At 39.0% G+C, this 16,680-nt stretch overlaps 1 protein-coding gene across 3 annotated transcripts; it reads left to right on the forward strand.

Annotated features, from left to right (window-relative positions):
- Window positions 1–1,415: 1,415 nt before the first annotated feature.
- LOC131221166 (protein RNA-directed DNA methylation 3-like) lies at window positions 1,416–3,023 on the forward strand. 3 transcript variants are annotated; one of them, XM_058216335.1, is made up of 4 exons: window positions 1,416–2,240; window positions 2,328–2,483; window positions 2,580–2,738; window positions 2,825–3,023. In XM_058216335.1, exons 1-4 carry the CDS (start codon window positions 2,064–2,066, stop codon window positions 2,861–2,863), a joined length of 531 nt encoding a protein of 176 aa, XP_058072318.1. In that variant the 5' UTR covers window positions 1,416–2,063; the 3' UTR covers window positions 2,864–3,023. The 3 variants fall into 3 exon arrangements, 1 of the variants encoding a protein (XP_058072318.1); XR_009159043.1 differs by having other exon boundaries at window positions 1,417–2,240; window positions 2,328–2,345; window positions 2,600–2,738; XR_009159042.1 differs by having other exon boundaries at window positions 1,418–2,240; window positions 2,590–2,738.
- Window positions 3,024–16,680: the final 13,657 nt, after the last annotated feature.

Below are 16,680 nucleotides of genomic sequence, written 5' to 3' on the forward strand. Positions count from 1 at the left end.
CCTATCACCATGCACAGATGATAAACAATAAGTTGAGATTCACTAACATAGAATGCATTCATTTCTAATTGTATCTTTCCTTGCCTTGCCACTCATTCATTTCTAATTGTATCCTTCCTTGTCTTGCCACTCATCCATCTCAACATCCTCATTTCAACTACACTATCCTATGACTACTCATTCACTGAAACGTTTTTATTCCTTCCATTGAAAAGCAAAAAAAAATCATATTGTTTCCTTTCTTCTATGTTGCATGCAGAAAACTGTTTTCGGTGGACAACCTACTAAAGCTGACTACAATCATATACCTTGTGCTGTATTCTAGTAACAAAAATATTCCACCTAAATTTCAAAGTTATTTTACATGACACTGCTGTATTCTGTGTGAAGTAAATTACAAGAAAAAAGTACCGCTGCATAATTGATTATTTGGAATAAACTAATTCACATATCGATTGATAAATGTGTCAATGTTGTGTATCCTCTGCTAAACCAGACACCAGAAACTCCCTGAAAATTCCAATAAATATCATCTGCATGCCTTGTTTCAAGATTTTTACTATGCGTTTTTTCCTTCCCCAAAGGTTTTTTTGTCAGTTTCTCTTTTAGAGCCCCTTTCAATATATGATCTTGGTAGATGTATGTTATATATTCCAGTCCACTAAGGTAGAGCTCAGCCATATGCTTCGTGAAGCTAATGAATTATCTTGTAGTATCCTGAGAGGAAGGAATGTGCAAAATTCTTACAGAGGGAATCAAACAACAATCACATTTCTTTATTCTTCCCCGAAAGTACCAAGGGAGCTAATGTGCTTCTTGGACTGAAAACAGGGGAACCTTGCCTTTTTTTTCTTTTTTTTGGGGGGCATAAATATAACAAATGAGTGAACAACTTCTTGTTAGTTTTTGGTTTAATAGGTAAATGTTCTCTGTTGAGTTCCACACATGTTTCCGTTCTCGCTTTCTGATCTAAGGCTTGCCTAGCTTGATATAGAAACACCTAGCAAACATTTATTTGTATTATTTTTCAAAAACAGCCCATACAATGAATACAATTAGATGAACGCTGCTTGAGGTACACAGGAGCAGTGCATGACAGGTAAAGGCACACTATGCTAATGCTTAAGCCCAAAAATCATATTGGTCTACTCAATGGGCGGCCCACATCAGCCACTTGAGATCCCTTAACCTGCATCATATTCAGTGCCTAGCTCTTTGTTTTTAATCTGTTTTATATTACTTATTTACTAAACATAAGTATTAGATATTGAGTGAAGTTGGGTTGAGTTTTTGAGTCAACTGGAACTGACTGAACATCGAGTCAAGTTTTTGGGATTTTAAACTATATTTTGAACAAGACATCCATTTGCAGGTTTAAGGAGAGATGGATTGAGCTAAATGCAATCAAGTACCAATTCCCAGAGGTGGGACTTTATTTTATTCTTCAAATTCGCAGCTACAATTGGCTGTAATATGCTACAGCCCATTTTATATTCTACAGGGAGAATCTCATGTTTTGTTGTCATCATGTGCCCAAGCAATGGACCAGCTTGAATAGTCTTTAACTGTTTCCTAATTAGCACGTGTTGTTCTCAATGGTTGTTGCTTGCCACAATGAAGTGGTCAATAATTTGCTGCCAATAAATCACTTCTAAATCACTTCGCCAGCATTATATCCATCCCTGGAATATGGTTTTCTTGATTGTAACTAAATAAAGGAAAGTTTATTGAAGTTCATTAGGACTGCCATGTCAATGCAATACATGTGTATGTTATACATGTACACTTGCATAGTGTTTTGTACATGGTTGATTCTCTTTACACAGTAGGTTTACTTTGTGGTTTGTAACACTCACTTGTATTTTCTGTTAACATCCAATGAAGTTCTTTTGAAGTCAGAGAATTAAATGTTGCTGATTTAATATTGCAGTGTGCAAGTGTCCAGCTTTCTGTGCTCATACCATCTGCCAGTAAAGAGGCAATCAACCTCGTCTCGGTAAGTATACCAGTTGAAGTAGTTTTCTCTCTGCTGACAATGGCTTGGACTTTTAAGTAGGATTTGAATGCTTGATTTCCGAATGGATGCACCTTATCCACCAAAAAAAAAGAAGAGAGAAAAGATAACTAGTTGTGCTTATTCTTGCATGATCCGTGGATATGTCATATGTATAGTCACTTTGCTCATGGGACCCCAGCAAGAGGCCAACGGCTGTAGAGGCCCTCCAACATTCAAATGCATGGTATGCTATCAAGTCATTAGCTGTCAAATATTGGCAGAGTGGTTCTCTTTCTATTTGTATGTTTTCTTGAAAAAATCTTGGCTGCAGGTTGGACATGAGATGCAGGTAGCATTCTGCCTCATCCAGAAGTATGTTGATATGCAATCTATTGGAGCTAAATTACAGATAATATCTGCATTTTCTGTTGAGCATGTGAAAGGTTATATTTATATTGAAGCTGATAGGGAACGTGATGTCGTTGAGGTATTTTCTTGCAGATGTAGGGCACTTTCATTTCTTCTTTTTCCCTTTTTACATGCTTTCCAGACTAATTAGGAATGGAACCAATTTTCAAAACAGGTATGTAAAGGGCTTCGTAGTATATATTCTAGTAGAGTGGTGCTGGTTCCCAAAAATGAAGTTCTCTATCTGCTTTCTCTTCAAATCAAATCAAGGGAAGTTTCTAAGGGCACATGGGTCCGCGTGAAGTATTGGAAATACAAAGGGGACCTTGCACAGGTAAGAGGTGTCTTTTCTTGACATGAGAATTAGTTGGCTTTCTGCTGGTTTTAAAAGTTCTCTTTTATCTATACATCTTTCTGTAGGTTGTGGCTGTTGATGATGCACGGAAGAGGCCACCGTAAAGCTGATTCCAAGGATCGATCTCCAAGCCATGGCACAAAAATATATATGTAATTTCTTTCTTCCAGAAAATTTATGTGGCAGTGATTTTGGAATTGTGAAGCAACTACTGTTGGTTGCATGCTATTGTTTTCTAACCAACATTCTGTTTTGACTTTTGTTTAGCTCTGATCATTTTTTTTTCCCGGTGTGAATAAATATTCATATTTTGGGTTGTTTGGAAACTAGGAATTTACAAGTTGCTAAAGAATTTATTTTCTGGAAACAAATTCTTTATGAGAAACTGACTGGGTGTACCTTACCATCTAAGTTCTATTTGGCCATCTAGGAATTTATAAGTTCTCTTTTTGCCATAACCCAACCCAATCTAATTGGGTGTACCTTACCATCTAATTGCTGTCCATCTTTTTCCTAAACAATTGATATTTATATTCTATATTCTTTGACAGAGCTTATCAAATTAAAGTTTATATCTCACAACTATTGGCCACACTTGTAACAGGTAATAGGACACTTCAGCCTAATACAAGTCAGGCTGCTCAAATCATGGGCATACATGTACTGATCCAAACTCGAGCCATGGGCCCATCTTTAGACGGGGCAGATGCCAAAGTGCTTCATTGTTGTATAAATCATCAAGTATGCAGTGCTAGATGCTAATATCTTAGTTATGTCAGGTATGTAAGGCACATATGTATGAGATCCAAACTGTTCATCTATTATACTTAACTGTGGATACTCCATATGTCCGAAATCATAAAAACCAAATGATCCAGAGCCATGCCACTATTTTATAGGCTTTTCTTTTTTTGCTTTTTTTTTTTGTTGAATGTGAGTTCTTTATGAATTGTTCCTATTCTAAGGCCCATGGATGACTTGTTTCCTAAAAGTTTTTCCAACCACATGATTTAGGGACAGCTTAGATAGAAATTTCAGTAAAAAAAAATGTGAAAATGTGCTGGGCCTTGCAATGCTAGCTTGGCTCCTCCTTTTTTAAATGCAGATTTTGTAGATTTCTAAAATCATGCCCTGTTTTATCTGATTGGTAACCTTCAAACAAATAGTGAAAAGGAATATTTCACACCTAATTCAATGGGAGAATATTACCAGGACCTACCATTTTCTGTAGTGAAATTCCAACAAATATACATTCTAGGATCTTTTTTCTGTCATGTTTTATATTACATTCTTGAGAAGAGAATCTTTTGATATTACATTCTTCAACTCCAGTTGTGTGCCATGCAATTTTGATTGGATTAAAACATGGAATCCAGTTGACCAGCCAAGCATAAGGAAAAGAATCCTAAAATGGGTTTTTGAAAAAATTGAAATCAGAGATTCACCAGCTAAAAATAAGTAAAATTAACTGAATTTCTAGAGTTTAAAAAGGTATATAGAAAATTAAACAATATTTTTGTGAATTCAAATTCCTCATGTTTGAAGTAACCTTGGATTCAAGCATGGCTTAAACTGAAATTCCTTTAATACAAAAGAAAAGAAGAAGAAAGAAGAAACTTTCTCTACATTCTTCATTTCATTTTTCTGATATTTAGTTGTAGTAAACTGAAATTCCTGCAGATTTGTAGACTTGATGCAAGGATCAGGCAGAACCTTGATGCCATGCAGCAGTTGGAACATGAGCTTGGGGCCATGTCTTCCTTTGATTATAGGCAAGTTTTTATCAACTCAATTATTCACTTTTTCATTGGTTTGTCTGGAGATTCAGTTTTTGAGCCTTGTTTCTTTATCTATGCAGAGAAATAAGGCATGAGTTTTCATTTACCCCAATAATATATGAGGTAATGCTTTGATATTTTGGAATGGTTTTCTTTGATTTTTTCTTTTTTTAATATTAGAGTGTAATTAAATTGAGAGTTGTTGTAGATGCTAATAGATTCTTAACTTTCTAAATCTGTTCCTTTACTACTATTATTGTGATCATTATGTAGAAGATTCTTGTTTGGATTCTCAACACATCTTAGATACCATCCAGTTTCATCCATGTCACCTAAAGCAGATCATAGAATTGTAATTAATGAACCAAATTCACCACTGATATTGGTCATGTGTACACTTGAATGTCACGTGTGAAGGGTGCATATGGATGGACGGGTGTGGATAAAACACATGCATCAATGTAGGGCCAATAGATGTAATGGAATTCAAGTTACAACATTTGTTGCCTTGATAGTTTTTGACTTTTTAAGGATAGGATCAAATGATTGATTATTTTCCATGCATCAATTTGTTGAATGCTGCCTTTTTACTCTTTTTTTTTTTTTTTCCATGTGTGCAGGATTTTAATCAATTCTACTTGAATTTAGGCCTACAAGCACTTCAGCCTTTTGACACCACTCGTGCTACGAGTAGACCATATAGAGGATTCGTTTTTATTTATTTATTTATTCAAGACTATTTTTAATTTATTGTAATAAATATTATACTTTTTTATTATGAAGTAATATAAATATTATTTAATATTCAGTTTTAATTGTATTGCATCATTTTTTATGTTTCAAATATTAAAAAAAGGCAGGTTTTTCAATTGAATTATATATAATAAAAAAAATATTATTGGCCTATTGGGGCCTTTCAAATCTATACAAAGACTTTTACAGGTGCCTGTGTAGATTAGTGGCGTTTTTTTGTGAACAAAGTGTTCAGTACAATACTTACGCGGCGCTTGGACATATTTTTCGCGGCGCTTTTTACACTTATGCCGGCGCTTCTGTCAGAAATAACCCCGCCGCCCAAAGTGTAGGTAAATGCGCCGCAAAAAGGGTGTACAATTAGCGGCGCTCAGACAAGCGCCGCAAAAATGTACTAGCGCCGCTGAAACTTTTAGCGACACCCCCAATTATCTGCGCTTGCCTAGCGTTGGGAAAAGAAAACACCGGCGCTTTTGGGGTTTTTGGCGGCGCATAAAAGTGCCGGGAAACATCCTTCTTCTTGTAGTGTTAATAAAAATTAATAAAATAACTCAAAATCGAGTGGTATGGCCCACCTAAACGTTGGATCTGCCTCAACGTCAGGTAAATGACTTAACTAGGCAGTAGGGGGTTGTGGATGGAATGGATTTTACAAAGTCCCCAGGTGGACCCCACAATTAATACCGAGATTGCATGGTGCTCGTACACCAACGATGAAATGAACCCGACAAACCCAGTCAAACAAGGTTTGACTGACATTTTCTCGAAGAAGGAATTTTCTTCCTTATTTTTCGCTCCTAGCTGCAGCCGCTTAAAACGGACTATTGCCGTTTGATCGAGACGTGGGCCACCATCTGGTCCCATATTCATGATCTGAGCCATCCATCGTGATGGGACGCCAAAACTGACCGGAACCACGTCATTTTTTAAAATGCATACACACGTGTGTGCATATGTTGAGGGTCGAATATTGCATATCAGACCCCGATTACTGCCTGATTTTACGTACACGATAATGCCTAATATTATAATTTAATCGTGTTTTTGTTGCAGGATGTAATAAGGAGCTTTGATTGAAAAAGAGTATTAAAAGCATGGATTTAATGCTCCGAAGTCACCAGAGCAAGGAATGGACTCCAAGGGACCGAGATCGATGGATATAAACGCCAGAGATTCGAGAAAATTGAGAAACTGAAGCTTAAGTGGCCTGAAAGTTAGTCAGAATGCAAGATCACAGGGTTTCCACCATCCACTAGGCTCGAAACTTCATACATAGCCTGAGGACCATAAATTAACCGTACAAGTCAAATTTCAGCCATTAGATCCTTGTGGAAGTGGCCCAACAGAGAGATCAGAGGATAATAACCATTAAGAAAGCATCTTGGACATCCTTGGGAGATCTGGACTTAAACTGAACTGATGGAAAGAGCACGAAAAACGGTGGATATTTGACAAATTTCACTTCTTTTGGATGGTGCAATCAGGAGATACTGACGGCAGAAGATATAACAAAACAGAATGGCAAATCTGTAAATAGATGTGCCATGCATGGCTTAAGTGAAGCACATTGTTTTTTTTAACGGTGAATGTTGTCCATACATTGGTTAAGCGTGTGGCCCACCCTGAAGTCAGATCTACTTTAAACTGGAAGCCATGGGCTAACACTATGTACATGATCTGATGGAGGGAGTGGATCTCCAAGAATGTCATCATAAGTGGGCCCCACCAATTTTTTGTACAAAACATGCAAATAGTGAAAAAACGTCCAGTGACGTACGTGCTTGTGATTGAGTTTTGACAGTGAGCCCCATCCATCATCCTTTTTCATGATCTGGACCGTCCAATGTGTCCTAGAGGGGTGGCTTGACCCTCTCCTAGGTGGAGGAATTATAGAAGATAGCATGAAGTGGATTTCAACCATTCAAACGGAGGACGGACGATAAAATAGAAAATCAAGTGGGCCACGTCAGAAGAAATTCAAAACTATCCATCTCCGAACGGTTTTTCGAGGAGAAACTGATGTATGAGGTGGATTTCTCTGGAAAGTCCGACCATGGGCCCCACCAAATTATCAGCGTAAGGAGTTGGCGCAGATTGCTGCGTCCATGAAAATCGGACGTTCCGGATCGTCCTGGCCCACTGGCGATGATCAGATGTCTGATCTTAACCACCCATCATACAGAGGGGCTCGCTTTAGCCAAGCCCATGTTGTCTTCATGCACTCATACATGCGCAGGTGCTGGTTTCAATGATCACAAACGGACTATCTTACAACTGTTAAGGATAGGTCCTAACAAATTTTAGGCCTAAGTTGTTGTTCACTCCCCAAGTATAGAGTTGTGATGTAGTAATAAACTCGGTAAGACCGAGGTCGAATCCACAGGGACTGATACCTGTACGTTATCTGAAACCAAGTAGAACTAGAACTAGACTAAGATGTGATCTAAACCAAATAGAATTTAAGAAATAATTGTGGAATAATTATCTAAAACTTTAAGAATTCGGAGAAAGGGAACTAGGGATTCAGAGGATCCACTTGTGGAGATCAGGGAGATCTTATGCCTGCTTCAAAAATCATGAAAATTAAACTGAACTTCCTCTGATATAATTTTAAAGAGATGAAAGGTATATGAATTAGAGTGGATTCAATCACCAAACCATGCCCAGGAGACAAAGTCAACAACAGAATTAAACTAATTACCAACCAATCAGATGATTATGCAGGTTAGGAAGGATACCGCCATCCAACCATGCCCAGGAGACGATGGCGAACAACAGGGCTTCCTGACGTCATAATCAAAAATAAGGAAAAAGAAATACTCAAAGCCATTGCAGACCCATTGTAATTTCAGTCACAACAGACCATTAAAAACCAAAAGCATTCCCTTAATTAAAATAAAATAAACATCAGTTCAGTCTAAACAAAAGGCACATGCATAAATTTTCCCATCAGACTACAAGCTTCACCTTTTAGCCCTAGCTAAGAGGTTTAGCCGACCATGATTGGCTAAATAAAAAAATAAACAAAAAGAAGAGAAAAAAAAAGAAAAGACAAACAAAACAAATAACTCAACTCAATCTTGTTCCCATCCAGCCGTCTCCCTGCCTTCGTGCTCCCTGTCTTCACCTTCCAATTTCCAGCCGTCCGTCCTCCCTTCCCATTCTTCTCCCTGACGTCCAGCCAAGCTCTTCTCCCCACGGTCCCCTTTTCTTTTCTCTTTTTCTTTCTTTTATAAGCCAATAGGACGTCCGTTCGGAGAGAGCCAAAACTCCTCACGCACGCTACTGAGTTGGAACCGTCCTTTCTTCGCAGTCCGATTCATGATAGGAATAGAATTCTTACGCTGAAGTTTCGGTGGGGCCCATTCTTGAATTCAAACAAGAGATCCACTCCGTTCACCAGATTCTCCTCGAAAAATTGACCGGAGATGGTCAGTTTTGGATCAGATTCAGCGTGACCCATGAAAGAGATCAACTGCAACAGTTGTAAGACAGTCCGTTTGTGATCATTGAAACCAGCACCTGCGCATGTATGAGTGCATAAAGACAACATGGGCTTGGCTAAAGCGAGCCCCTCTGTATGATGGGCGGTTAAGATCAGACATCTGATCATCGCCAGTGGGCCAGGACGATCCGGAACGTCCGGTTTTCATGGACGCAGCAATCTGCGCCAACTCCTTGCGCTGATAATTTGGTGGGGCCCATAGTCGGACTTTCCAGAGAAATCCACCCCGTACATTAGTTTCTCCTCGAAAAACCGTTCGGAGATGGATAGTTTTGAATTTCTTCTGACGTGGCCCACTTGATTTTCTATTTTACCGTCTGTCCTCCGTTTTAAAATTGTTGAGGGTCGAATATTGCATATCAGACCCCGATTACTGCCTGATTTTACGTACACGATAATGCCTAATATTATAATTTAATCGTGTTTTTGTTGTAGGATGTAATAAGGAGCTTTGATTGAAAAAGAGTATTAAAAGCATGGATTTAATACTTCGAAGTCACCAGAGCAAGGAATGGACTCCAAGGGACCGAGATCGATGGATATACACGCCAGAGATTCGAGAAAATTGAGAAACTGAAGCTTAAGTGGCCTGAAAGTTAGTCAGAATGCAAGATCACAGGGTTTCCACCATCCACTCGGCTCGAAACTTCATACATGGCCTGAGGACCATAAATTAACCGTACACGTCAAATTTCAGCCATTAGATCCTTGTGGAAGTGGCCCAACAGAGAGATCAGAGGATAATAACCATTAAGAAAGCATCTTGGACATCCTTGGGAGATCTGGACCCAAACTGAACTGATGGAAAGAGCACGAAAAACGGTGGATATTTGTCAAATTTCACTTCTTTTGGATGGTGCAATCAGGAGATACTGACGGCAGAAGATATAACAAAACAGAATGGCAAATCTGTAAATAGACGTGCCATGCATGGCTTACGTGAAGCACATTGTTTTTTTTTAACGGTGAATGTTGTCCATACATTGGTTAAGCGTGTGGCCCACCCTGAAGTCAGATCTACTTTAAACTGGAAGCCATGGGCTAACACTATGTACAGGAGCTGATGGAGGGAGTGGATCTCCAAGAATGTCATCATAAGTGGGCCCCACCAATTTTTTGTACAAAACATGCAAATAGTGAAAAAACGTCAAGTGACGTACGTGCTTGTGATTGAGTTTTGACAGTGAGCCCCATCCATCATCCTTTTTCATGATCTGGACCGTCCAATGTGTCCTAGAGGGGTGGCTTGACCCTCTCCTAGGTGGAGAAATTATAGAAGATAGCATGAAGCGGATTTCAACCATTCAAACGGAGGACGGATGGTAAAATAGAAAATCAAGTGGGCCACGTCAGAAGAAATTCAAAACTATCCATCTCCGAACGGTTTTTCGAGGAGAAACTGATGTACGGGGTGGATTTCTCTGGAAAGTCCGACCATGGGCCCCACCAAATTATCAGCGCAAGTTTTTGGCGCCGTTGCCGGGGAACTGACGGTTACGTTTTTCTGAAATTAATTAGTTTTAGAATTAGGTTAGGATTAGGATTTTACTAACTTTAGGTTAAAGGTTTTTATTTTATTTTATTTTTAGAAGCTAACCTGTTTTCCTGTTTTGTAGGATCCTGAAATAACTTCTAAATTGGTAATCCCTTTCTAATTCCTCTACTTTTTCTATTTTTAGAATTAGGGTTTGAGTTTTGGAAATTTTCTATTTTCTAGTATTTTTCTATTTTTAGGAACTAGTTTATTTTTAGAAACTTTCATCTCTTGTTTTTAGAAACTAAGTTAGTTATTTCCTTTTTTAGAAATTCTTTCTAATTTTAGAAACTAACTCAGCTTTCATTTATTTTATATTTAGGCTTAGATTTTCTATTTTAGAAACTTTCTAATTCTAGGTCTTCTTTTTAGAAACTAACTTAGCTTCTAGGTTTAGGGAACTTTTCTTTTTAGAAACTAACTTTCTATTGTTTTCTTTTACAGGATCTTAACAGAGGAACTTCTCATTTGGTACCTTCTTTCTAACTTCTCCTCCTCTTACTTTCCATACTTCTGTAGGATATTTTCTTCTATTTTTCTTAGAATTAGACTCAGAGTTAGGGTTCTACCATGGAAGCGTGGGTACGTGCATATGCCGAGATGGATAAGAGATATTGGGGAATGCCTGAGGGTTGTGGAATTCAACGTATACCTCAAGATTTTTCTCCATCGAGAACAGACATTGAGAATCGACTAGAACGTTATGTTCCATCGGTTAATAGGTCTGTATACGATCACAATTATGGGAATGAGGATTATTATCAACCATCATGTTCTCCCATGTATGATCAGTATGACTATAACCAGTGGAACGATCAAAACTGGGAAGATGAACTAACAACATATTGTAATGATTATTCTCTTGGATACCCTACCTTTGAGAACCAACCAGAAACGATCCAAGAGGATTCATTTCAGCATAACATGGAGTGTCTTGCTGAAATTAGAAAAGCAATGGAAGCACTCAATTCGCGCCTCGATAGGATAGAGGAAGCTCGCTCATCCCAACTACAATCCAATCCAGAAATACAATGCGAGGAAAATGATCCTCACTCGCTTTTGAAGAAATCTGAAATTTGGAATGAGGAGTTGGATTCCATTAATGAGCATATGGTTCAATTCTCCAATGAGTCGATCTCAATGACTGTTTAAAAGAATGGTGGAGATACATGGGTGTCTTTCGAATATAATGATGATGATATACTTCACTCACAGGATACACTAGATTTCAATGATGAGGGAGATGTTGGTTTATGTGAACCTCAACCCAATCTGGGAATAGAATGTGAGGAAAGTGAACTCATCCCAAATGTGCACTGCACTGAACTAGAATATGATGAGTATTGGGATGACGATCATGAATGTGCAGCCTCAGTTCCCCTGGAATTAATCTCAAGTTTGGTCCAGGTCAATGATCAAGAAGTGCACGAAGTGAGTGGTCATAATGAGCTACTCCACTCACCTGACATATCTGATTTAAAAGTAGATGAGCTCATTACAACCAACCCTTCTATCTCTTGTGAGACATGTTTGGACCACTCCCCTGAATTACATGATGATATGATTCGGGAGATGGACGAGTCACTCGATACGACTCTGGAATTTAAAACCACCCAGTTGAGGCCACCATCTGAACTATTGGATTTTGACGATTCACTTTCTTTTCAACAGAGTCCACACATCAATAATTCATCTACTGACCCTCTATCTGTTTGTGTAGGGCTGGAGCAAGAGAGCATGCGTCCATCCACTTCAAAAGACGATGGAATCCCTGGGCTCATCATCACAGATTTCGATGCAAGAGACGAGTCACTCCCAGCTGACTTTCCCACATCTTTGAACTCATGCTTGGCACACCTTGTGGATTCCAACGACCTCATGATACAAGAAAAGGTGGACTCCTTGCATGACACTATCTCGGTGGTTGTCACGGATCAAGCGAACCCTTACTCTAAAGCCCCTTCTTCCACAGATCCTGAATGTTTACCATTAAGGGAGGAGGAATTGAAAATTGAACCAAAGACTGACACTTCGGAATGTGTTGAGACTACATTACTTCTTGCGAAGTTTTCTAAACTTTATCTACCTGTAGTCTTTGATTCACCATGGGATACTAACGTTGAAACTTCTTCTGTCACAGGTGAATCGTATATACTCTGGATACCTCAAGCAATTCAATGGAAAATTTTTTATGAGGTACATAAGTTTCTCTGGAAAGTCATGCTCCATAGCGTCCAAGCCTATTGCAAAAAGGGCTTTTGGATGATCATGTTGAGGAACTTACTAAGAAACTTATTAAGATATTGGCCGGAAGAGGAACCTTGCGGTATGATCGAGTAGTTTTTCCCTGCATTCATAGGACTAGGGTAGTTTGCTTTATGCTGTTCTAGGTTAATTTGTTGTCTGGCTGAAGGCTTAAACTTAGCGCTCCTGGGAGGCAACCTAGCTTTTCATTCTATTTCATTTTCCTAGTTAGTTAGTTCAATATTTGTGGGTAACATTACTGCAAACCCTCACGAGACTCAAACTCGTCCACTAGGGGCAACCTAGGGGTTTAAAGGCTTGTTGCATATGCTAAATGCAATCGAGAGTACCTGCGAAAGTGGTGTAGGTAGGATTTCATTTGTGCTATTTTTATTTTTATTTTTATTTTTATTATTATTTTTTTATTTTTGTTGGTTTCTCTCTTGTGCTGACTCGCCCTTACGTAGATATCTTTGGAAAACCTCTTGATTCTTTCGTACAGGTACTATCTTTCCATCACTCCTCTTATATTTACGTTGTCCCATGTGCATTGCATTTTTATTTCTTTTACATTGAGGACAATGTAGACTTTTGGTTGGGGGTGGGAGATTAGGTCTCCTAATCAGTGTTTTCTTGGTCTTGAGCAAAAGTTGTGAAAATTTCTAAATTTTTCTAGAATTTCGTATGAATTCGAAGCGATTTTGACGGCCATCTTGGATTTAGAATTACAAGATAAGTGATGTTGGTAATTTATGACTCTTAGATTCAGTTATTTATTATATTAGATTTCACAGTTAAGTTTGAAGTGTTAATCTCTGATTAGAAGTTGTAAACATTGATTGAGTTATGATCTCACATGTCACATCTCGCTTTCACATTAAGGTTTCAGTTTGATATTGAAGGATTTACTTGGTACTCACTAAGCTTGAAGGGAACCAACATGAGAAATTGAAAGGATTGGGCAAATGGTCGACGCCATAGGTTTGCTCCCTATAGGTGTAGATTTAATTCCCTATGAATGATATGTGAAAAATTTGGGTGTACAGTTTTCATCATAGGTTTGCTCCCTGTAGGTGAGGATTTGATTCCCCTTCTTGGCGTTACTTTTAATAGAAAAATCAAAAGCTGAAGGAATGAAAAGATGATCTGTGAGGCAAGTTTTGGTTATCATGAATCTTCTTATTGGTTACTAATGATATCCTGAAATAGAGAAGTGAACTTAATGATGATAAGCCGAGATTTCATTATACACTCATGGTACTCATTGTTTAGAATTGTTCTAATTAATGCATAAATACTTTAAACTTGATTATGAAATTTATTGTGTGCTTGATTCCAGGAGGAAGTAATGCCCAACAGTCATGCATCTTAGAATTTTCGTATCTAGATTGCTTTTCAAAAATCACTTGAGTTCATAGAGATTGTCCTATAATTCTCGACTTATTTTTCGCATACTTTGCTCGGGACTAGCAAAATGCTGGTTGGGGGTTGTGTTGAGGGTCGAATATTGCATATCAGACCCCGATTACTGCCTGATTTTACGTACACGATAATGCCTAATATTATAATTTAATCGTGTTTTTGTTGCAGGATGTAATAAGGAGCTTTGATTGAAAAAGAGTATTAAAAGCATGGATTTAATGCTCCGAAGTCACCAGAGCAAGGAATGGACTCCAAGGGACCGAGATCGATGGATATACACGCCAGAGATTCGAGAAAATTGAGAAACTGAAGCTTAAGTGGCCTGAAAGTTAGTCAGAATGCAAGATCACAGGGTTTCCACCATCCACTTGGCTCGAAACTTCATACATGGCCTGAGGACCATAAATTAACCGTACACGTCAAATTTCAGCCATTAGATCCTTGTGGAAGTGGCCCAACAGAGAGATCAGAGGATAATAACCATTAAGAAAGCATCTTGGACATCCTTGGGAGATCTGGACCCAAACTGAACTGATGGAAAGAGCACGAAAAACGGTGGATATTTGTCAAATTTCACTTCTTTTGGATGGTGCAATCAGGAGATACTGACGGCAGAAGATATAACAAAACAGAATGGCAAATCTGTAAATAGATGTGCCATGCATGGCTTACGTGAACCACATTGTTTTTTTAACGGTGAATGTTGTCCATACATTGGTTAAGCGTGTGGCCCATCCTGCAGTCAGATCTACTTTAAACTGGAAGCCATGGGCTAACACTATGTACAGGAGCTGATGGAGGGAGTGGATCTCCAAGAATGTCATCATAAGTGGGCCCCACCAATTTTTTGTACAAAACATGTAAATAGTGAAAAAATGTCCAGTGACGTACGTGCTTGTGATTGGGTTTTGACAGTGAGCCCCATCCATCATCCTTTTTCATGATCTGGACCGTCCAATGTGTCCTAGAGGGGTGGCTTGACCCTCTCCTAGGTGGAGGAATTATAGAAGATAGCATGAAGTGGATTTCAACCATTCAAACGGAGGACGGACGGTAAAATAGAAAATCAAGTGGGCCACGTCAGAAGAAATTCAAAACTATCCATCTCCGAACGGTTTTTCGAGGAGAAACTGATGTACGGGGTGGATTTCTCTGGAAAGTCCGACCATGGGCCCCACCAAATTATCAGCGCAAGGAGTTGGCGCAGATTGCTGCGTCCATGAAAACCGGACGTTCCGGATCGTCCTGGCCCACTGGCGATGATCAGATGTCTGATCTTAACCGCCCATCATACAGAGGGGCTCGCTTTAGCCAAGCCCATGTTGTCTTTATGCACTCATACATGCGCAGGTGCTGGTTTCAATGATCACAAACGGACTGTCTTACAACTGTTGCAGTTGATCTCTTTCATGGGTCACGCTGAATCTGATCCAAAACTGACCATCTCCGGTCAATTTTTCAAGGAGAATCTGGTGAACGGAGTGGATCTCTTGTTTGAATTCAAGAATGGGCCCCACCGGAACTTCAGCGTAAGAATTCTATTCCTATCATGAATCGGACTGCGAAGAAAGGACGGTTCCAACTCAGCAGCGTGCGTGAGGAGTTTTGGCTCTCTCCGAACGGACGTCCTATTGGCTTATAAAAGAAAGAAAAAGAGAAAAGAAAAGGGGACCGTGGGGAGAAGAGCTTGGCTGGATGTCAGGGAGAAGAATGGGAAGGGAGGACGGACGGCTGGAAATTGGAAGGTGAAGACAGGGAGCACGAAGGCAGGGAGACGGCTGGATGGGAACAAGATTGAGTTGAGTTATTTGTTTTGTTTGTCTTTTCTTTTTTTTTTTTCCCTTCTTTTTGTTTATTTTTTTATTTAGCCAATCATGGTCGGCTAAACCTCTTAGCTAGGGCTAAGAGGTGAAGCTTGTAGTCTGATGGGAAAATTTATGCATGTGCCTTTTGTTTAGACTAAACTGATGTTTATTTTATTTTAATTAAGGGAATGCTTTTGGTTTTTAATGGTCTGTTGTGACTGAAATTACAATGGGTCTGCAATGGCTTTGAGTATTTCTTTTTTCCTTATTTTTGATTATGACGTCAGGAAGCCCTGTTGTTCGCCATCGTCTCCTGGGCATGGTTGGATGGCGGTATCCTTCCTAACCTGCATAATCATCTGATTGGTTGGTAATTAGTTTAATTCTGTTGTTGACTTTGTCTCCTGGGCATGGTTTGGTGATTGAATCCACTCTAATTCATATACCTTTCATCTCTTTAAAATTATATCAGAGGAAGTTCAGTTTAATTTTCATGATTTTTGAAGCAGGCATAAGATCTCCCTGATCTCCACAAGTGGATCCTCTGAATCCCTAGTTCCCTTTCTCCGAATTCTTAAAGTTTTAGATAATTATTCCACAATTATTTCTTAAATTCTATTTGGTTTAGATCACATCTTAGTCTAGTTCTAGTTCTACTTGGTTTCAGATAACGTATAGGTATCAGTCCCTGTGGATTCGACCTCGGTCTTACCGAGTTTATTACTACATCACAACCCTATACTTGGGGAGTGAACAGCATACAGCATAAGGTGCAAGGGAGTGGCGTGCAGTCGAGAGTTTCCAAAAATGGAAACTGTCACTGAGCATTGCCCTGCCAAGCTGGCAATCCGAGAGTGTTATTCTCTTGCATTTACAACCA

This window comes from Magnolia sinica, chromosome 12, assembly GCF_029962835.1.
Source record: "Magnolia sinica isolate HGM2019 chromosome 12, MsV1, whole genome shotgun sequence".
Classification (NCBI taxonomy): domain Eukaryota; kingdom Viridiplantae; phylum Streptophyta; class Magnoliopsida; order Magnoliales; family Magnoliaceae; genus Magnolia; species Magnolia sinica.